Below are 22,919 nucleotides of genomic sequence, written 5' to 3'. Positions count from 1 at the left end.
CACAGTCCTGGAGCAGCAGGCACATGCAGGGATCACCAGGGACTATTCTCACGTTTCCCCAGAGTGAAAGCACCGTTTGAACAGGGTGTTGGGAACGTGCAGGAGTTGCCAGGCTGAGGGGAAGAGGACCAGAACAAAGAAGAGGAGGCGGGACAGCACGGTTCATCCAGGAAGAGACGACACATTCAAAGGGCCTGTGGAAGCGGCAGGGTGGGAAGGCCCGGAGACAGAAGGCTGGAACCAAGGCAGGAATGCCAACTCTATCCTGTAGAAAATGGGGCAACCCAAGTTTTTTTGGCAAGAACAGACATGACCAGATAAAAATTCTTTTTCTGTCAGTAACAATGGCCATGGCTATATAACACCGGTGAGATGTTCTGGTACTCTATTTGCTACATATTTTAAAGTACATGTGCATGAACTAAAAGCCAGGAACTGTAACAACCGCCACCAAGAATTCCATGTCTATGCTTCCTGACTCTGTCCCTCTGCTATACGAGAAGTGAGATAGATTTGCCCGTCCAACAGGAGTTAAGCACAGCCATCCCCTCCTGAACTATGAAACTACACAGAGCTCTCATGTCTGTAATTTATGGAGAAAAGAAGGAATTCCCCTGCTACTTGACTGTGCAACTCCAACCACCTCTGCCCTCATTCCCCCAGTGGGATAACAAGAACCTCACCTCTGGGTTGTGTCATCGTTAAAATGAAAGACTGACTCTTATTTATTTTTAAGAATGTTTGAGTCCACACAAAGAGCGTCCTATGTTGAAGGAGCCTCTGGGGAATTCAGGAAGAGTCCCCAGAGAGACCTTCTGAGGCTCACTGAGACCAGTACATAGTCAAGGGGAATGGTATGCTAAGTCTGCAGCTGAGGAGGTCTGGGAGCACCAAGGCCAGCCAAGATAGTAAGGGCAGAGCATCCGGAAAGTAGGTCGGAAATCAATGGAGGCAGTTTAGCACAAAGGCTAGGAACAGGACTTCTAAGCCAAGCAACCTGGATTCAAACCTCAGTTCGACTACTTACTGTGATGCCTCAGGCAATTGACTTAATTTCTCTGTGTCTCAGTTTCATCATCTATTAAATGAGGATACTAAGAACACCCACCACAGATTAGTGTGAGGATCGAACAAGTCACTCAGTGCCTGGCACACGATAAGTAGCAATAGCAGCTTTTGGAGACTGTGTATGATAAACAGTGAAATTTACAGCAAGATCACAGATACTAAACACCTACACGGGACAACAGAAAGCAATTATAAGTGCTGACGGTGGCTAGGACATTTTCAATAGGAATGTGAATCTATGCAAATAGCTGTTGCTACTATCATTATTTAAAATATATAATATTTATTATAATATATAATTATATATCTTGAAAAAACTTTATTTTTAAATGTTGGGTTGACCACAAAGTTCAGTTGAGTTTTTCCTTAAGATGTAATGGAAAAACCTGAACAAACTTTTGGTCTAATCCTCTATTACATAACAACTGTGCTACAGAACACGTAATTATCACCTAATATAGTAATACAATTATTTTATTATGATCGGTTGTAACCTAATTTAAGAAAGAATGTGTCAACAAAAATGAAGGGTCTGAGGAGGGGATCCTCAGTAGCCTGTGCAGTGACTTTCGATCCCCTTCGGGTAAAGTGACAGAGACATCAGTGTGGACTCCAGAGCCAATTCGTTGGGTCAGAGTCTGGGATTTGCCACCCATGAACTGCAGGCTCAGCAAAGTTACTGAGTCCTTAAAACCTTGAGTTTTTCATCTCTGCAAAGGAGATAACAGTATTAAATTCTTAAGAGTTTGTACCAAGCACTGGTGCTGAAATTTATATGCTTTTTTTCACAGAAAATCTTCCCAACAGCCATGTGAATCATATTATGATGCCTATTTTACAAGTGAGAAGACCCACAGCTCTGAGATGCTAATGAAATCACTGAAGGACACACAGAAAGTCTGACGCAAGCCAGCACTCTAAGCCAGCCCGCAAGCTAGGCAGACACGAGAAGCATGAGAAGGATGTGCCACAGCTCCCCTGCAGGACGAGAGAGGCAACTATTGTGTGCACAGGAATTATCCTTTAAGAAGGGTGTGTGTTTTCCCCTGCAGATCCCTACCCTTCAGGCATTGGCTAGGCAGTGAGATTCCCTGTTGTTAAACACCTATTATGCACCAGGCACCTTGCTGAATGTCCCATCGCATCACTGACATCTCATCACCATGGCAACGTTCTGAGACAAGGGCTGGAGGACCCTGAGGCTCAGAGAGGTTGAGGTCCTGGCCCATGGTCACTGAGCTTGTCAGTGGCAGCACCCCACCACACGTCTGTGTCTGTCCTACTTTCACACAGGCTTGGAGACAGGCTCTGAAAACACCCCTTACTGTCCTTCACACGTCCCTTTCCCCCTCACTACCGCCTGCTCTGAAAGCACAGAGCTACTTATTCTGTAGCAAGATAATGACCATGGGGGCCGAGCAGGGCCATGGCGCAAACTATAATCACTACAGACAACAATTTGCATTCCAAATCTGAAATGTACTCAGGGCATCACTGGAGCCCTGTAATCTGTTTAGCCTCTCCCCAGATTTCTCTGGAAATGAAGACCTACTCAAGAAACTGAGACACGGTGGGGGGTGGGCGTCTGTTGGAAAATATGCCTCTGCCCCCGGCAAAGTGTCACCTGAGGAAAAAGCAAGCCAAAAAGTGGCCGAGGCTGGGCGGGATCTAATCCCCAGAGAGGTCAAATTCCTCTGTCACAGGACAAAGAAAAGAACAACCAGGACAGGGGACACACTGCGCAAGACCGGCGAATAATTAAAGGCAGGAAACACAGGACGTAACACGTGGACCTCAGCGTGAGGCACAGTGGACACCCGTCCCTCCGTTATCACAACCTGCCGTCTTGCTGACGAGTCCCTTGCCGGGGTGAGGGGGTCTTCCCACCTCAGGGCCCCCACAAGCTTAGCAGAAGGTTTATTAGGTGTCCATTGTGAGAAAAAATACCACCTCTGCTTTGGAGAAAGAGCTCCGAGAGGGCCTCTCCAAGAACACAGACTGCTACCATCTGGGTGCCGCCGGGTGGAGAAGGAGGGTGAGGCAGGAGGAGTCAGGGTGGAAGATCCCAGAATTCTCAACCCTGCCCGTGGCTTCTTTTACTCTGACCTGAACCACGGAGGCATTTGTACTAATAATTACGGCTTCTAGGTAAGTTTCTAGAGTCCTGGGGACTTGCTGACTGGGGTTCACCATAGCTCCACCTTCTGTTACTAGAGAAAGCAGACAGACCACATGTCCATTTCCATCACCCCTGATCCTGAGTGAAGATTTGCACGTGGAACCTCTACTGAGGTGACGTTACATCTCCAAGACTGCCTGAAAAACTAGAGTGTTTCTCATACTTTGATGTGCCTTCATATCTCCTGGGCGTCTTGATAAAAATGCAGATGCCGATTCCGGTCTGTGGTGGGGCCTGAGATTCGGCATTGCTCCCAAGCTCTCAGGGGCTGTTCCTGTTACTGCCCCATGGACCACACGCTAAGAACCTTTGCTAGGACACATACACGCTAGAGGCGTAAGCAGATAGAAACAAAAAAATTCATTATTTCCTATGTTTCCACAGTCACGATGTCAAGCGGTATCATTGTTCTAAGACCAACAGCAAAGAAGTAAATTCAAGCACCATGCATCTTTAAAGTTCTTATTTCCAAGTTATCTCGGTGGTGGTTAACAGAATGACTGTCCTTGCAGGAAAACCTTGTTGAAGGCTATCAACTAAGGAAAACCCAGCAGATTGTCCCTTGGCCCAAGTTTCTGGAATAGCCCTGCCTGGGTTCTCTGAGGTTCAGAGGGCAACACCGTTGAGCATTATGCTTTCACTAGCATTCTCATCACTGATGTTTCTCTCCTTGTCAGCGGGGTGGCCAGGCCACTGTGTTCTAGACGCTGATCCACCTGCCCCCTTAGCCCACCAGCATAGCTGGTGGGGACCTCTTGAGAACTTGAGCACTGTCTCCTCAGTCACAGGTTACACCATCCCAACCAGACAGGCAGCCTAATAAAATCATCCAACTAATTCAACACATGTTTTCTTTTTTTAATTTTTTTAACTGGCTGGAGCTGGCTGCCCTGTCCCATTATGCAAACAGTAAACAATGAATTGTTGATAGCATCTCCTTACCGTTGCCAAAATAAACCCTGCCAGGCCAGCAGAAATGAGCCCAGTGATTCTAAGTAATAATAGTTGCATGGGTTTGTTTACATAAACACAACTAACAACAGGTGAAAATGTTTTTATCTCCTCCTATTGCTAAACCAGAGACTTCTGAAATTGAGTTCTCCTAGAAATAAAACCAAATGTCAAATGTGAGAACAGAAGGCAGTTGAGTGGTGAACACCCGGAAAGCCACCTCTGTGTTTCCTACACAAATACACATGTAGACACAGATTTTTGGACCACTAAATCAACTGACTTATTTGTATTATCTGTTTCTTGCCTCACAGTAAGGATTTTTCTTTCCTATTCTTGTCCCCTGCACTTTTGGGCATTTGCCTTTTGACTTGGGTAGCAGAAGTATTTCTTAATATATTAAATAAGTTTAGTATCATTAAATAACACAAAATTACACATAAGAGATATAAGAAGCAACACTAGTCTCTAAATCAAAACTCTAAAATAGAAAAAAAAAATGCCAGTGGACAAGGGAAGAGAAAGGGACATTTCTTAAAGTAGAGAGATGATGTTCAAAGACTAGGTAGGCTCCAAGGAGGGAGCCTGTGATAGACCATGTCAGAATGACTAATAAAACAAGATGGAGAAGCCACTTCCTGAGCAATGGGTTTGGAGAAAACGAAGAGCAAAGTGAGGACAAGCTGTTTAGTTGCACGCATGTAGGGCCTCTGAGTCACTTTGGATAATGAGATGAGTATATTTTTAAAAAAAGGAAAAAAGACACGACATCAAGACTGTTAGAATAGGCAGCAAGAGGCTTTATTATCTATCAAGAATAGCAAATCTTGTCCATTTGTACCAATTCTGTAGGCTTGAAAAGACCATTGCAGTCTCAAACTTTTTCCTTCCTTGAGAGAGCAGCTTTAGAATTTGGCCATAAACTTGGTGATGTCCGGCAAAGATCAGCCCCAAGAAAAACACCTTCAGTTTTTACTACACAAATATTACAACAGGAAACATACTGTGGGAGAAGAAGGCTTTTTAAAAAGGCAAGTATCTTTTTGACTCCTAAATTCCTAAGCCAAGTTTGCAATCGATTGTCCTCAGAGCTTCAATAATAAACTAAACCCATCCCACATTATGTAATTTTCTCTAATTCGTTCTATAATTCTAACATCACTTAGAATAAAGTGATATTTTATAGTATTGTCCCAAGCTATCATCCAAAACCCATTAAAAATAATGTGCCCCAATTGAGGAAGATACAAATGAGTTACCTATTAATTCTTTGGAATATTAACTCTTGGGGATGACTGTTTTAGGACTGTGATTTCTCTCTTGGCTGAGTACATGGTATTCATTCTTATTAAGGTGCTTTCCTCCCCTCTCAAATATTCAAGTAAGATTTATGGATTTTTTTTTTTTTTTAGTTGTTAGAAAAGGAAGACAAAACTCCTCCAACTTCACCTTTATCAAGTTCTCACATTTAAAACTCCTCCACAAACAGATGCCATTATTTTAAAATTCCATCTTAAGTAACCCTGGGATTTAGGCCAATTCATTGAGTTTCTGACTCAGATTTATTCCTGCTATGGATTTTTATTCTTAAACTTTAAGACCTAAAATTCCACTTAAAAAATATAGTTTGTCTTCTCACCTCGATTTTTCTTCTCTTTAATTATAAAAATTATGTAAGCATCCTGTAGAAACTTGGCAAAGTCAAAATAAAGCAAAGAAAAAAATGTCACAAGCTCACAGAGAGGAAATCATTATTAATATTTTGGTATATTTTCTTTCAGTCCTCTAAGTGAACTTTTTCATAGCAGATTCATCACTATACATACAATTTTGTTTCCTGCTTTTAAAGCTGTAACAATAAACACTTTTCTTGAATTAGCACTCTTCCTCAGCATCCCGTTATGACTGCATAATATGAACTCATACGGATAAAACACAATTTATACCAGCTGTTTCACATTATTGGACATTTACAATTTTTCTATTTTTTCCTGTCACTATAATGACACCTACACTAAACATTTTTGTCCATAAATCTTAATCCACATCTCTGGTAACTTCTTAGGGATAAACTCCTAGAAATTGGACTATTAGATTGATAGCCATAGCTATATTTATGATTCTTGACACAAATAGCTTTCCAAAAAGATGAAGAAGTAACAGTGTCACTAAACATCGGTGACAGCATCCATCCTATGAGCATTAAAGTTATCACTTTTTAAAAGGCTGATTAATTCTGCAGCCTGAAAATGATACCTTAAAAAATTTCCAATTCTTAGACTGACCTGCTGAGGTCAATGATTTCAAATGTTTCCTCAGTATCAGACTAAACTAATCTTTACCCTTCAAAATACAATGTTAATGTTTCTCACATACAAGAATGCAAACAAAACCACAAACATGAGAAGAATGTAGTCATTTGCTGGATGTTTTCATTGGGCAACTAAGGTGTTGTAGTTAAGAAGCCAAGAACAGCCAGTACGATGTACCAGTCTGCGGCTGTACGGAGAGACGCCCAGCACAGAGAGACACGAGCAAAATAAATTCAGAACTGAATCCACTGCCAAACTTCCTAAGATACATAAGATTTGAATTACCATAAGTCACACCTCTCAGAAGGAATACATCAGAATGTTCAGGAATACATCCAGATTACATTTAAAATTCACGCAATAGCTTTTCCACAAGACATTTTCTTTCCTCCCTCCAAACTGGTGCACATTCCCATATACATCAAGTAAGTTGTTTCTTTTTAACTTGATGGCACATATATGCTAGAGCATACAGTCCAGACAGTCTCTTATAATCCAAGGCCTGAATTGATCAACCTACAATATGGAAAAATATCAGATAAATGGAAACCTTTTCTACCATGCTGGAAATGGTTTGGCGTATCTTCCCCTCATTCTCTTTTCAGGAGATGTGCCCCACTTTCCCCAATGTTGTCCACAGCTCCTGCTAACTAGGTATAACAGTAGCCATAGCGAGGGGGCAAAAAAGTATTTACTGAGCATCTAGTATGTCAAAGACCCAGTGCTAAACACTTAACATGAATTATTTAATGTAATTCTCATAAGAACCCTGTGAGTTAGATACATTTTTCATATGAGGAAATCTGAGTCCCAGTGGGTTTCCTTACTTGCCCACCCTGGTGAACAGCAGACCCCTTTGACCCTGACTCTCTGGCTGCAGATGATTAGACCAAGGAGGAGGGAAGCCCCTCTAGGAGCCAGCCAGAAGGCTGCCCCCCACCTGCGAGGCTCAACACAAGAAAGACTATCTGAAGCAATCAGGGTTTTCGTAGGGATCTGGGGACAGGGCCATTGAGACTATCCTGAGCTTTGAGAAAAAGAGATGCTAAAAGATCACGGGAGGTTGGATCAGAGCTGGCACTGTGACAAACCCAACAGTAGCCTGTGCAAGGAGAGACACTGGGAGCAGGACTTACATATCAGAGGATGACAGCTAAGAGAGAAAGAATGAAACCAACCCACAGAAAGAAATCCTTGGTCTCTGCAGCTATAATTCTCTTGTTAAAGAAGCACCTGTCTTGTAATGGGAGCAAGCACCTGCTTTTCTGACAAGAACTCAGTCTGAAATAACCACTAAGGAATCTACAACAGAGTCATTCCTCACTGGAATGGACTGTCAGCAGCATCCATCCTGTGCAGCAAGTCAGCACCATTTATTACAAACAACCAATGCCACGTGCCTCTTAATGAGATGCATCCCTTAGGATAATTTCCTGCCCAAAAGTGCTTAATCTGAAACAAACCAAGTCTTTTGACATACATCACCAGTGTTATAAGAAATATAAAGGATAGAAGAGCAACTTAAATGACATCTTAGGTAAGCAATCAAATAAACTAAAATGTGAAATCCATTCTACAAGCAATTAGTCTGGTCTTTTCAAAAAAATCAATGTTATTAAAAAAAAAGAGGAATGACAGGACTATTCAAGGACTTAAAAGGACTAAAAAACACAGTAACAAAATGAAATCATGGTCCTCAACTGGATAAAAAAAAACCCACCAAACAAAAAATCCAACCAGATGCAGTGCAAGGCCCTTGAATGTCTTAAGGGAAATCAACTATAACAGACAGTTGGGGAAATAGGAATATAGACTGAATGTTGGGGAATTAATAGTAGCTTTCTTAGGCCTGATAATGTAGGAAAATGTTCGTATTCTTACGACACATGTATTAAAGAATTTAGAAGTGAAGTGTCATGACTGTCATACTTTGAAAAGATTTTGTAAAATTAAGCAGATTGTATAAACAATTAGAGATAGATAAACAGTTAAAGCCAAATGTTAGCAATTGTTGATTCTAGATGGTGGGTGTTCATTGTACTTACTTTTCAACATCCCATATTAAAATTTTTCATAACAAAAAGTTGAAAAAATAGCATACATAGTAAAAATAATCATCTTGGAAACCCCTTAGGAAGACATCAGGTGAAGTCTTACCATCCTTTTCTCAATAGACCACACTTAAGAGTGCCTTAAGGCTTCCCCAAGTGGCTCAGCGGTAAATAATCTGCCTGCAATGCAGGAGCTACAGGAGACACAGGTTCGATCCCTGGGTCAGGAAGATCTCCCTGGAGAAGGGCATGGCAATCCACTCCATTATTCTTGCCTGGGGAATCCCACGGACAGAGGAGACTGGTGGGCTACAGTCCACGGGGTCGCAAACAGTCACGTCACAGACATGACTGAAACAACTTTGCAAGCATGTATCAAAGGAATGATTTCAGTGAGCCCTAAGAGTTCCTACTTTACTGCTAGAACAAATATTGTACATACATCTTCAGTTTAGCTCCTGACAAAGCTGTTGCTTGTGTTCAGGAGGAATGCAGCACAATAAATCCCATCAAGGTCTAGAATCACCATCACCCTGCTAGGATCAACAGAGGAGAAAGCAGGTTTGCCACCCCATCCAACACTCCTTTTCTATGAGCAGGTTTAGCGGAACCTACATAAATGAAATACACATCTGATACACCTCTCTTGCAACTTCCTCAAATCAGAACTATGATTTTAAACAAGTCTTCATCTGTCCATAAAAAAGTAATGGGCCTAATTCCCTGTCTTTTCCCAAATGGATGTAAGGTCAAATCAGCCCTGAGGATATAAAAACACATTATGCATTAGCAGCGTTCTGCTGTGTGGTATGTTGTCCCCCTCCCTGAACGTGTCTTAACCAGGAGGTCAGGGCAGAGGTGGGTCACGCTGCTACTGCAGGGTCTAAACCAGCTGGACCACGTGAAAGTCATGCTCAAAAAGGCCCATTCAGGAGGTGTGTTCACTGAGATTTCCAGTGACAGCTGGCGTTTGTGTAAGGAGAGTTTGCGTAAGCAAGGACAAGGCTGGGAGGCCCAAAAATCAAGTTAAGGAAGAATTTTCATCATCAGGCCTAAAGAAGCTAGCCCATTTAAAAAGGAGCTCTAGGCAATCAAGTTGTAATGAGCATTTGCTTTTAGAGAATGTTTATTTTAATTACTAAAGATGAATAAGTTTGTAACACTTATTCATCTTCAATAATAGAAATATCTTATGTATAAATAAGTGGTCACTAAGTAGAACATGTGTGTGGTAAACAAAGATGTGAAATGGTGAAAGGAGCAAAAGATACCAATTATTCATGAGGCACCTGGTTACTGAATGTCTGTTATGCACTAAATATGCATGAGACTTCTGAGGTCCTAACTGCACAGAGGCACTAAATATATATGAGCACTTAACACACATGAGGCCTTAGTCTGGCTGCCCATTGGAAACACTCCATCCTGAACCCACATCCCTTCTGCCCAAGAAACACAAATAAAATAGAAATTAGCCAGCTGTTCACCTGGCTAATCGGCAAGCTGCTACTGCTGACCAGTTTTGTTCGTCTCTGAGTTTTTATGATAAAGCAAGTGTGTGTCAGTGGCCCAGGGCACTTTCAGTCTGTAGACCTCCTGCCTGCACTTCAACTCTGGTCCTTGCAACCATGTCAGAGAGAAAGACCAACGCAGTGGAGAGGGGACATACCGGCATTGTGATCTCCAGAATACTGATGGGACCCTTCCTTCCCATTTGCATCCTCTCTGCTGGGAGTTAACTTACTCCATTTCCCCACCTTGCTTCTATGTTTCAACTGCTTTAAACAGACAATATGATTTGAGCATTTAAAGAATGCCAGGGGCATTCCCTGGCAGTCCAGGGGTTAAGACTCCACGCTTCCAACGCACACGGCTTAAGTCTGCTCCCTAGTCAAGGAACAAAGATCCCACATGCCAAGCTTTGCAGACAAAAACAAAAAAGAAAAGAAGGAGGCACTATTTAGAGTCACAATGAGTTAAATGCCGTCCAATCCATTAAATGCACCATGTTACTTTGAAGAGGAAGATGACAAGAAAGAAGAAAAGTGAGGCTTCAACTCCCATCCCCAGCTTCTGAAGCAAGCAGGAAACAGAATGTAAAATCTATCATGGAGGGAAAAAGAAAACGTGAAGGGAAAGGTTCAGATTCAGAAAATCAATTTTCCAAACTGGTGCATCCACTCAATTCTCAACATCACCATCCCCTCCCATGCCTTCCGATAGCATGATGGCCTTTCAGAGGTGATGAGATCACTGCCATGATATTGTTTGCATAATAAATGCTAATTTTTATTAGAACAAAAAATAAAAACCTCCACGAAAAGTCATAAATGCAACAAAACACAAAGAAATGCTGAGACTGATTCTTGGGCCACCTTCTATTTAAAACCCCTGACTAGAAGACCTAAATAGACATTTCTCCAAAGAAGACATGTGGATGGCCAATGAGCACATCGAAAGATGCTCATCACCGCTAATTATTAGAGAAATGCATATCAAAACTACAGTGAGGTACCATAGTCAGAACGGCCATCATTAAAAAGTCTACAAATAATAAGTGCTAGAGAGGGTATGCGGAAAATGGAGCCCTCCGACACTGTTGGTGGGAATGTAACTTGCTGTAGCTGCTAAGGAAAATGGCATGCAGGTTCCTCAAGAAACTAAAGACAGAGTTGCCATATGATTTACCAACCCCACGCCTGGGCGCACACCCGATAAAACTCTAATCCGAAATTATACACTCACCCCTGCGTTCACAGCAGCACTATTTATAATAGCCAAGACATGGAAACAACCAGACTGTTCATCAACAGAGGAACGGATAGAGAAGATGTGGTATATATATACAATGGAATCTTACTCAGTCATAAAAATAACAAAATAATGCCACTTGCAGCAACACGGATGGCCCTAGAGATTATCATACTAAGTGAAGTAAGTCAGAAAGAGAAAAACAAATACCATATGATAGCACTTATATATGGAATATACAATGCAGCACAACTAAACATAGAAACATTTCTGGCTTACAGACATAGAGAATAGTTTTGTGACTGCCAAAGAATGGGTGATGGGGAAGGAAGCACTGGTAGTTTGAGATTAGCAGCTGCAAACTATTATATACAGGGTGGATAAACAACAAAGTCCTACTATACAGTGCAGGGAACTGTAAATCAATATCCTGTGATAAACCACAATGGGAAAGAATATGAAAAAGAATATATATAAATATATATATATAGCTGAATCACTTTGCTGTGTGGCAGAAATTAACACACTGTAAATCTATAATACTTCAATAACATTTTTAAAAGATAAAATAAAAATAAAACCCCTAAGCTCCAATATTACCCAATGGTAACAGAATTAATAAGGGCCATTTCAGAATGCAATTGTCCAGGATCTGCTATTATTTCAATTAATCCAGAAGACTACCATGCCTTATGTCTTATGAGCAGTTCATTCTTGCTCCCAGTTCAGATTCTGAGGATTGAAAAAAATACCAATAACCAAAAGGACTACTTCTAGCCAACACGGGAAAAAAAAAAAAAAAAAAAACGGGGTTAGAAGTTTTATTTGACAGTCAGACCCTGGGCATCAGGATGGTTAACCTTTACTATGGGATGAGAGATGGGGAAGACTGCTGTAGACAAAAACTGTTTGTATCTGCCCAGTGCCTCTCCCCTTCCTTTGGAAACTGCCCCTTCGCTCCCCTGTTACTATGGTTACCACAGGAGCCGGCAGAGCAGAAGCCACACTGTGGCCACTGCTGATTGGTTTTGAAGTATCCACCTGACCCAGGCTGAACCAATCAAAATCTTCCCCACCAGTCATTTTGGCTCTGGGAGAGAGAAAGCTGTCACTCTGCAGATGGTTGCATTTCCACGGTAAGCAGGAAGTCAGTCTGCAGAGAAAATGCAGCAAACACCAGAGGAACTGGGAACCCTCATGGGCTTCAGGTGCTGCTTCCAGGGGCTTCTGAGATCCTGGGGCATTCCATGGGATATCTGGAGACCTCTGTAATTTTTGAAACTCTCCTTGTCTAAGCTAATTTGAGTCGAATTCTATCACCCGCAAAAAAGATCTCCTAATTAATCTAAAAGACCACAGTCAAACACATATTTTACCTTGTACAATTTTGGGACAAAAAGGGGATAATTGAGTTGGCAGCTGCATAAAATAAATAAAGGCATCTATAAATTCTATCTCGAAAGCGCAGAACTTGCGGAGCTGGTACACAAGCCGCTGTGTCCCCACGGACCTCACATACGACCAAAAAAAGAAACCACTTTTGAGTCTAAAAATGAGCTTCAATGTGCCTGGCATATTTTTGGTGTCAGCACACTGAAGATGACACGGGCCCTTCCTCACAGGTGTCAGCATCGCTCACAGGGTGGCCTCTCCACTGCCGGAAGGGAAGTGAGACAAGACTAAGCGGAAATGAGAGACAGCTTTTCACTCTGAAGGGGCACCTCACATCAAAAGGCATCTATTATAAACTCAATGGTTTAAAGACCTAAATATAAGACATGACACCATAAAACTAGAAGAGAACACAGGCAAAACACTCTCTGATATAAATCGTAGCAATATTTTCTTAGCTCAGTCTCTCAAGGCAATAGAAATGAAAGCAAAAATAAACAAATGGGACATAATCAAACTTACAAGGTTTTTCACAGCAAAGGAAACCGTCAATAAAATAAAAAGACCACCTATGGAATGGGAGAAAATATTTACAAACAGTGTGAACAACAAGGGCTTAATTTCCAAAATATTCAAGCAGCTCACACAACTCAATATCAAAAAAATAAACAACTCAATAAAAAGTGGGCCAAAGATCTAAATAGACATTTCTCCAAAGAAGACACACAGATGGCCAAAAAGCACATGAAAAGATGCTCGACATCACTAGTTATCAGAGAAAGGCAACTCAAAACTACAATGAGGTATCACTTTACACTGGTCAGAATGACCACCATCAGTAAGACTACGAACAATAAATGCTAGAGAAAATGTGGAGAAAAGGGAACCTTCCATAGTATTGTGGGAATGTAAATTGGTGCACCCACTATGAAAAACAGTATAGAGATATCTTATAAAACAAAAAATAGAGCTACCACAACTCCACTCCAGAAAAGACGAAAACTCTGGTTTGAAAAGATACATGCACCCCAATGTTCATAGCAGCACTTTTTACAATAGACAAGACATTGAAACAACCCAAGCACACATCAATAGACAACTGTCTTAAGAAGACGTGATGTGTGTGTGTGTGTTTGTATGTGTGTGCAGTTGATTACAGTATTGTGTTAGTTTCAGCTGTACAGCAAAGTAATTCAGTTTTACACATAAAACTGAACACACACACACACACACACACAGGAATACTACTCAGTCATTAAGATGAATAAAATGTTGCCATTTGCAGCATTATGAATGGACCTAGAGAATACTGTACTCAGTGAAATAAGTCAGACAAAGAAAGATATATATATGGTATCACTTATGTGTGAAATCTAAAAAATAATACAAATGAATATATATACAAAACAGAAACAGACTCACAGACATAGAGAGCAAACTTATGGTTATCAAAGGGGAAAGAGAGGCAGGCAGGGATAAATTAGGAATATGGGATCAATAGATACATACTACATAAAGTAGATAAGCAACAAGGATTTAATGCTATAAGCACAGGGAGATATATTCAACACCTTATAATAACCTATAATAGAAAAAAATCTAAAAATTATATATATATACACACACATAAATAACTGAATCACTTTGCTATACACCTGAAACTAACACAATATTGTAATCAACTATACTTGAACACTTGGGGCTTCCCAGGTGGAGTCAGTCACTCCCATCTGCCAGTGCAGGAGACGTAAGAGACACAGGTTGAATCCCTGGGTCGGGAAGATCCCCTGGACAAGGGCATGGCAACTCACTCCAGTATTCTTGCCTGGAGAATCCCATGGACAGAGGAGCCTGGAGAGCTACAGTCCATGGGGTCATAAAGAGACGGACACAACTGAAGCGATTTGGCACACACATACTTCAACAACAAAAACATAAACATAAACATAATAAAGTTCAAGGGAGCAGAAGGTAAGTAAAAAGGATCTGAGGTGATGAAAAGTTCACCACAGAATTGTCCCTTGTTTCTAGCACTGTTAAAAAGATGGTCATGCCTGACTTTCTCTGAAATCAAGGTTTGTGTAATCAGCTTTGTTTTAGAAAGGCAATAGGCTCCCATTGCCTGGGGAAAGCCCATCCCAGGCTTACAAGCGGGCTCTGCCACTTACCATGGCTGTGACTTCAGGCAGCGAGCAGATGTGCACGGTTTCCTCCTATTTGAAATGGAACAGATATCATCTACCTCGCAGCACTCACAGCCTTGCTTGGAGCTGATGTTAAATAATGTAGGAAAATGTACAAACCGAGGCTGCGAGAGAGAAAAAGCCATGACACCTTCTTTTGCAAAAGAGAGGGCAGGCCACAGTAAACGCTGAAGAGGCGAGGTGCATTTTGAGTACTAGAGACTCTGTCACTCTAATAAGTTGTGAATTTTGCAGCATTTCAGCCTGATCTTCAAGAAACATTCACCTAGGGTTTGCCAACTTCCTTCCAAACATGGGGCCTGGGGGTGGGTCAGGCAGTCTGGAGCAGCTATTGTCTGGAGATGTGGCTCTACTCCTAATTCGCTTGGCGTTGAGCCTCACCAGCATTATTTCCTGTCTGTCTAGAAACTGGACTCTCTTTGGTGGTGGTACCACACTCTTCCTTGGAGTAGGAGGTTATTAGTTAAAATAGCATTAACTGTTCCAGGAATGCACCTGGAAAGTGCCAAAGAAGAGAGAAGATAAACAGGCAACTGTTGATGCTTGGGGTGTGGGAGAGAAGGCCCAAAGTCCATGCAGGAAGAAGTCAGGGGCAGGCTGGAGGGAAAGGGCTGACAATGGGCCAGCAAGCCTATGTAACAAGCATCCCTTTCAAAAGCCAGTAAGAGACATTTTCAACCCCGGCAAGATGAATAAACCTCTATTGGTTTTGAAAGGCCTTCAAATCAATCTTTTTATGAATGTCTCACATAACTAACTGTACTTTCTACCATCAGAACTATAGCCATAGATACATGGACCACAGAACTCTGAAAGTGCAGCTAAAAATAAATGAAGACCTTTGCGCTAAAACATATGACATACTTCCCAAACCCTGCACTAAATTTCAGGCATCCAGTGACCTCTTAAATATCTGCAGCTCCCACACCAAGAGGGATTCCCAACTCACCTCCAACAGTGCCAGGGGCTGCAGTCATGGATGGCTGCATGTCACCCATGCCATGTAACAAAGGGATCATTTGAAAATATGAGTGTTTACTGTCTGATCTAGTGACCTTTTGTTTTCAACTCCTGTTAAGCAGCTCTGTCATATGTCTCCTGCTCTCACCTTCTGCTATGATAAAATAATTTGTTTACCTACACATCTACTAGATGTCAAGGTACACGAGATGAAGACTGTGTCTTATTCAATTTTGTGTCTTTGCTGTTGAATGAATGCTCTTTAACCTTTTATTAACAACAACCTCTTCCTTGGAGCGAATGTCCCTTCCCCACTTTCAATGGCTCCAGTAGAACTGCCAATCAAGAAACTCTGTCAACCCAGCTCCTTCAGAGGTGCACATGACCAAGGTCTGTCCAATGCTCTTGCCCACAGTCATTGGCCAAGGTATAACTATGTGAGTGGAACCAGGGCAATCAGAGTCCTGTGCTGGGATTTCACATCGGGATTCTGGAAGCAAAAACTCCCTTTTGTCTGGAAATGTGTGGCTATTTGTGGTCATCCCCTCCTTCCAAAACAGTTCACATGCAGTAGAAGACAAGACCAAAACCTCAAAAGTGACAAAACTGAGAGAGTATACCTGGATACAGCTGTACCTGAAGTCTATCCATCAGTTTCCCTCAGTTACATGAACCAATCAATTTCCCTTTCCACTTGAGCTTGTTATAATTGTGTTTCTATCACTAGCAGCCAGAAGAGTCCTGACTAATACACTAAACTTTATTTTCTTCAACTGAAAATGAAAAAGTTTGGGGTATGACATTAAGGGCTTTCCTGGTGGTTTCAGTGGTAAAGAGTCCACCTGCTAATGCAGGACACACAGGACTCAGTTTCAATCCCCAGGCCAGGAAGGTGCCCTGGAGAAGGAGATGGCAACCCACTCCAGTATTCTTGCCTAGGAAATCCCAAGGACAGAGGAGACTGACAGGCTATAGTCCATGAGGTCGCAAAGAGTCGGACAGGATTTAGCAACTGGGCACACACAGGCACACACACATAATGTTCAATGTCCTTTCAAAAGCCTCAGAGTTTAGACATTTGTTACCAAATGGTTTAGGCAAGTATAAAAGCCAAGCACTGGAGAAAGAGAAGACCAGTATGGCCCTGAAATTTGGTTGATATTTCATTCAAATCTCAGATCTAGCAACTAAAACAATGTCCTATACATAGTAGGTCTTGTTAAATATTTTCAAGTTAACTACAGGCAATGCCAAGTGTTGTGGTCCAGAGATTTTCACATTTCTAGGATGAGTTTCCTCCCTGACTGTCTCTGTGACTCTCTGTCTCAGCTTACTGGAGGAGCTGCAGTGAATATTCTCACAATAAAGGGTCAGAATTCCGAACTTTACAATGCCCCAACCATATCCAATTCAAAAGCATCAATTCTTCAGCACTCAGCTTTCTTTATAGTCCAACTCACACATCCATACATGACCACTGGAAAAACCATAGCTTTGACTAGATGGAACTTTGTTGGTAGGGTAATGTCTCTGCTTTTTAATATGCTATCTAAGTTGGTCATAGTTTTTCTTCCAAGGAGTGTCTTTTAATTTCATGGCTGAAATCACCATCTGCAGTGATTTTGGAGCCCCAAAAAATAAAGTCTCTCACTGTTTCCATTGTTCCCCCATCTATTTGCCATGAAGTGATGGGACCAGATGCCATGGTCTTAGTTTTCTGAATGTTGAGTTTTAAGCCAACTTTTTCACTCTCCTCTTTCACTTTCACCAAGACACTCTTTAGTTCTTCTTCACTTTCTGCCATAAGGGTGGTGTCATCTGCATATCTGAGGTTATTGATTTTTCTCCCGGTAATCTTGATTACAGTTGTGCTTCATCTAGCCCAGAGTTTCTCATGATGTACTCTGCCTGTAAGTTAAATAAGCAGGGTGACAATATATAGCTTTGATGTACTCCTTTCCCCATTTGGAAACAGTCTGTTGTTCCATATCCAGTTCTAACTGTCACTACTTGACCTGCATAGAGATTTCTCAGGAGGCAGGTCAGGCGGTCTGGTATTCCCATCTCTTTAAGAATTTTCCACAGTTTGTGGTGATCCACACAGTCAAAGGCTTTGGCATAGTCAATAAAGCAAAAGTAGATGTTTTTCTGGAACTTTATTGTTTTTTATATGATTCAGCAGATGTTGGCAATTTGATCTCTGGTTCCTCTGCATTTTCTAAATCCAGCTTGAACATCTGGAAGTTCATGGTTCACGTACTGTTGAAGTTGACTTGGAGAATTTTGAGCATTATTTTGCTAGCATGTGAGATAAGAGCAATTGTGCAGTAGTTTGAACATTCTTTGGCACTGCCTTTCTTTGGGATTGGAATGAAAACTGACCTTTTCCAGTCCTGTGGCCACTGCTGGGATTTTCACATTTGCTGGCATATTGAATGCAGCACTTTCATGGCAATGTCTTTTAGGATTTGAAATAGCTCAACTGGAATTCCGTCATCTCCACTAGCTTTGTTCATAAAGATGTTTCCTAAGGCCCACTTGACTTCGCATTCCAGGATGTCTGGCTCTAGGTGAGTGATCATACCATCGTGATTATCTGGGTCATGAAGATCTTTTTTGTATAGTTATTCTATGTATTCTTGCCACCTCTTCTTAATATCTTCTGCTTCTGTTAGGTCCATACCATTTCTGTCCTTTATTGTGCTCATCTTTGCATGAAATGTTCCTTTGGTATCATTAATTTTCTTGAAGAGATCTCTAGTCTTTCCTATTCTATTGCTTTTGAACTGTGGTGTTGGAGAAGACTCTTGAGAGTCCCTTGAACTGCAAGAAGATGCAACCAGTCAATCCTAAAGGAAATCAGTCCTGAATATTCATTGGAAGGACTGATGTTGAAGCTGAAACTCCAATGCTTTGACCACCTGATGTGAAGAACCAACTCATTGGAAGAGACCCTGATGCTGAAAAAGATTGAAAGCAGGAGGAAAAGGGGATGACAGAGGATGAGATGGTTTGATGGCATCATCAACACGATGGACATGAGTTTGAGGTGGCTCTGGGAGTTGGTGATGATCAGGGAAACCTGGAATGCTGCAGTCCATGGGGTCGCAGAGAGTTGAACATGACTGAGCAACTGAACTAAACTGAACTGAACCAGATCCAGAGGAGCTGACACAGGGTAAGACACCTCCCAGGGTCCCGCCTCTCTGAGGGTCCTACCTTCTTATTCTCCCCATCTTATTGTGGCCTCACTTGTGATTTTCCTACCATAACTGTCTCAACCACAACCATCCTCCTGGCTCCTCTCCATGAACATATCTGTAGCGCTGATGTTCTGGTGAGAGTCCGCAGAGCACCACCCCTGGCCAGGGAGGGTAGAGAAATCCCAGGGGGCTATAACACCCAGGGCCTCTGTCTCCTTAGACGAGCACGGGAACCAAAAGACACAGCCAGCAATTAGCAGCAGTAACTCATGAAAGGACTGAACCACTTGGTACATAGAAAAGATGTGTCATCCAGGTGTCACCAGCCCTTCCTGAGGCGCTCGGTGGCCAAAAACTCCAGCCAAAAAGAGGAAAACCACAAATACAATTCCTAAGGCCTTAAGAAGTCATGAGATCTGCAGTGGATCTCAAGGGAACGACAAGGTGGTGGTTACCATACACTCACTCAGCAAGATCTTCCTTAAAATTACTGACATTTTGAAACATCTCTTTTCCCAAAACGTCTGTTTCTTAAGATATGGACCACTCCCTCTCCCCACCTCGAGCCCTGTCCCATGCTCCCCCCTTGGCCCTCATGTGTCTCCATCTCACTTCTCATTTAGAGCCATGTAGTTCTTTCTCCTCTTGCCTTTTCCAATCCATTTCTCACCATCTCTTCCCCTCGCCCCTACCCCCAAACCCCACACTTGTCCAGGACGCGAGAAAGTAACACAGCCTCCTTCTGCTTTACGAGCTGAAAAGCAGTGGAAATGCAAATGCTTCTAATGTTTTTCTCTGCCACATATATAAAAATGGGAAATTTGCTATCACAGAGGTTCTAAACCCTTTCCTTCCAAATAGAGAAGAAAATGAAGAGTTCATAGAACACATGTTTTGCTCTAGAACAAACAGTCCAGCAGGCCTGAGAGTCACATTTCATTATAGAAAATGTATCAATTAGATAATACCCCCCATGTTTTCCTCCTGGCATTCTGGGTGCTTCTCATTTTTCAGTTCCAATTACCATAACTATGCTTACAAAGCTGGGAGTGACGGTGTTCCCACTGGCGTGGGTTTTCTTCCACACCCACCAGGCCATGGAATATTATGCTCCAAGGGACAGAGGGATGACTTTGGCCACAGAGGAATCTGGCAACTGGCCAGGCCCTGAACCATCTCCCTCTGGTGTGGTCTTGAGGTCAGTTTGTCTAACTTTACCAGGAAGCCACAGGGGCCAGAAGAATCAAAGCAAAGACAAGAGACCAAGATAAACACAACTGACCTGACCACCTAAATAGACTCTAGTCATTGCGACACTTTAAACTACTGGGGGAAATCTTATGAGCTGGCTAAGAATTTGGGGGCTGATAGGAAACTGAAGTCAACAAAGCATTAGATTGTTATCTATGCGGTTTTAATTAGCCAGGGGCCAGTTGTCTGCTTGCTCCCCTGCAGCAAATTACCAGTGTTAAATGTTACCCCTGCAAGGCTGTGATAGACAGAACGTCCCTTAAACCAAGTATGCATCTAACAATTCCCTTTTCAGCAGTAAGATCTACAAACCAGACTTGAGCTTAAAAAATTCATGAAACATTTTTCAAGGACAAATAGTTGAAGAAGTTTCAGCCAAAGGTAGGGTTATCAAGTTGTCCCAGCTTGCCCGGGACTGAAGTTTCCCAAGGCATGGGGCTTTCAGTACTAAAGCCAGGACAGTTCCAGGCAGATCCTAGATGGACCTCAACCCTAGTAGAGGGTTGAATTAGAAGGAAGGGGGTGGTACACTCTAGGGAAGGTAGAGAGGGAGAGAAAATAAACACCTTCAAAACAGTTCAACTTCTCTTTAGTTTAAAATCAACTACAGATGTCAACCGTATCGAAGTGTGTACAAACTATTTTTTCAACAAAGGGTTTATGGCCAATGACCTTGGGAGACGCTCCACACAAACTCCATCAGCTCTCCTTCACATGGTCTCCATGCACATCAACACACTGAAGGCTCTGAGAAGTCCTGCAGTGGTGAACATGCTTTAATCTGGTCCTCTCAGGGGGTCCTAAGTCTGTGGGACCACACAAGTCTTTTTTTCGCTTAAAGTTTATGATCATCCAACTGGACATACTTTGAGAAATGGGGGTCTTGTTCACAAAACCATAATCAACTGAGGAGGTACGTGACTCACACTCGGTAAAACACACACATCTACTTAAGAGGCCAACACAGTTCTCTTTGTATTCAGTTAAAACCATACTGAAAACTTACCTAAAAGAGAGCCATGATTTGTATTTTTAAAAAGACATTTGGGGAAAATGACTGAGATGTATGTAGGATATTAAAGATGAACTGAACCAGTAAAAACACTGCTGAAAAGACTAAAGACTTGAACCTGAAACATAATCTGAAGTGAATTTTGTGTCAGATATACGTGAGAGATTTATTTATTCATTCATTCCATTTATTCATTCACGTTAAGCATGAATGTTCTAGGCACTGTGCTAGGCCCAGGGATAATGCAGTAACAAGAGACAGTGATAAGGTCTCCAATGCTTGGGGCTTCCAACCTTAAATGTCACTACATGTTAACTAACAATCTTTTAACAATGAGAAAAGGAACTACAGGGATCCACAGGAGATGCCTCTAGGTCAGATTTAAGGGGCGGACACGATGCATTCCCACGGAAGGTGATGTCAAAGCTTAGACCCAGTGGATGAAGTGGGTGGGCCAGTCCAGTGTGTGCAGGAGTGTGATGCCATGCAGCAGGAGACTGTGTTTCGGGCATAAGGTACAGTGCACGCAAAGGCCGTTGGTGATGCAGAGCTCAGAGCATTCTCTACACAGGCAAGAGTCCCATTACTGAAGTCAGAGCTAGAATTCATTTGGACAAACAGATGGGCCACTTTGACTACTATTATTATCACTATTACATAAAGGAAGAGAATTTTGCATCAAGCAAAGGTTAAATCTGACCCTCCCTACACCTCTAAGGGTCTAGAGCTTTGCGACTGGGAGAATTCTATGATTCCCTTCAGCTTCTAATGTTTACAGCTTACAGACCTCTGCTTTTGTAAAGCAAAGCTCCCCGCAGTCATAAATCTACACATGAACAGACAGTATATTTCTGATTTCTTTTTCCTTCACTCTGCACCTTTCTTTTTCCCCCAAAACAGCCACAATGGCCACTTCATCAACCTTGACATCTCCTGGCTTTTTCATAAGATGCTTCCCGTAACCCAACACCTACAGGGCAGGCAAACATCATTGGGTACTTACTGAACCACTTGGGGTTTTTTAATTAAACCACAGGTGCTGAGGCAAAGATGACTTCCCCAGGTGGTAAAGCACAGAAGTTTGGTGGAGACTTGGCTAGTAAAGTCCACCTCAACTGAGCCCTCTCTGGAGCACCCAGAAGAGAACAAGCAACGGGTGGGATTGCTCGGGAAAACACTTACCCCTCTGAAATTCCAGGCTTTAGGAGATGGAAACATGGGAAAGTTGTTCTGCCGCTGCCGTTTAGGCCTGGAAGAGGACAAAAAAAAAAAAAGAGATGCACTCATTACTCAGAGGAAATCACCAGTTTCAGATGGAGTTTCATCAGGAGAGATGCTTGCAGAAACGGTCCAGGCAGGGTGAAGTGGCTGGAGTTTTCTACAGCTCAGCAATCTTGAGCAGCCAAATGCACTCTAAACTCCTTCCCAGGGCCCCGGGAGGAAAGCTCCAAAGTCAGTGAGAAAAGTGAATCCCTCACCTTTAAAAACAGGAAAATTTAAAAGAAAATCGAAAGTCTAAACTGGATGCAATTATAGAGCCAGACCAAACTCCAGTCTTTACTTTTCGCAAATGGAAGGCTCCCAA

The 22,919-nt window shown here is 42.2% G+C and overlaps 1 protein-coding gene across 2 annotated transcripts in view; it reads right to left on the bottom strand.

Moving 5' to 3' along the window:
* Positions 1-22,919, bottom strand: part of ARHGEF3 (Rho guanine nucleotide exchange factor 3) — a 305,770-nt gene that overhangs the window by 182,402 nt on the left and 100,449 nt on the right. For both annotated transcript variants that reach the window (XM_070455882.1, XM_070455883.1), the window contains one exon: positions 22,517-22,583. In XM_070455882.1, the coding sequence (XP_070311983.1) occupies positions 22,517-22,583 (67 nt within the window). The remainder of the gene's footprint in view (positions 1-22,516; positions 22,584-22,919) is intronic.

The sequence above is a fragment of the Odocoileus virginianus genome, chromosome 26 (genome assembly GCF_023699985.2).
Source record: "Odocoileus virginianus isolate 20LAN1187 ecotype Illinois chromosome 26, Ovbor_1.2, whole genome shotgun sequence".
Classification (NCBI taxonomy): Eukaryota; Metazoa; Chordata; class Mammalia; order Artiodactyla; family Cervidae; genus Odocoileus; species Odocoileus virginianus.
The sequence above is the reverse complement of the archived record's forward strand: the minus strand, read 5'-3'. Positions and strand labels throughout refer to the sequence as shown.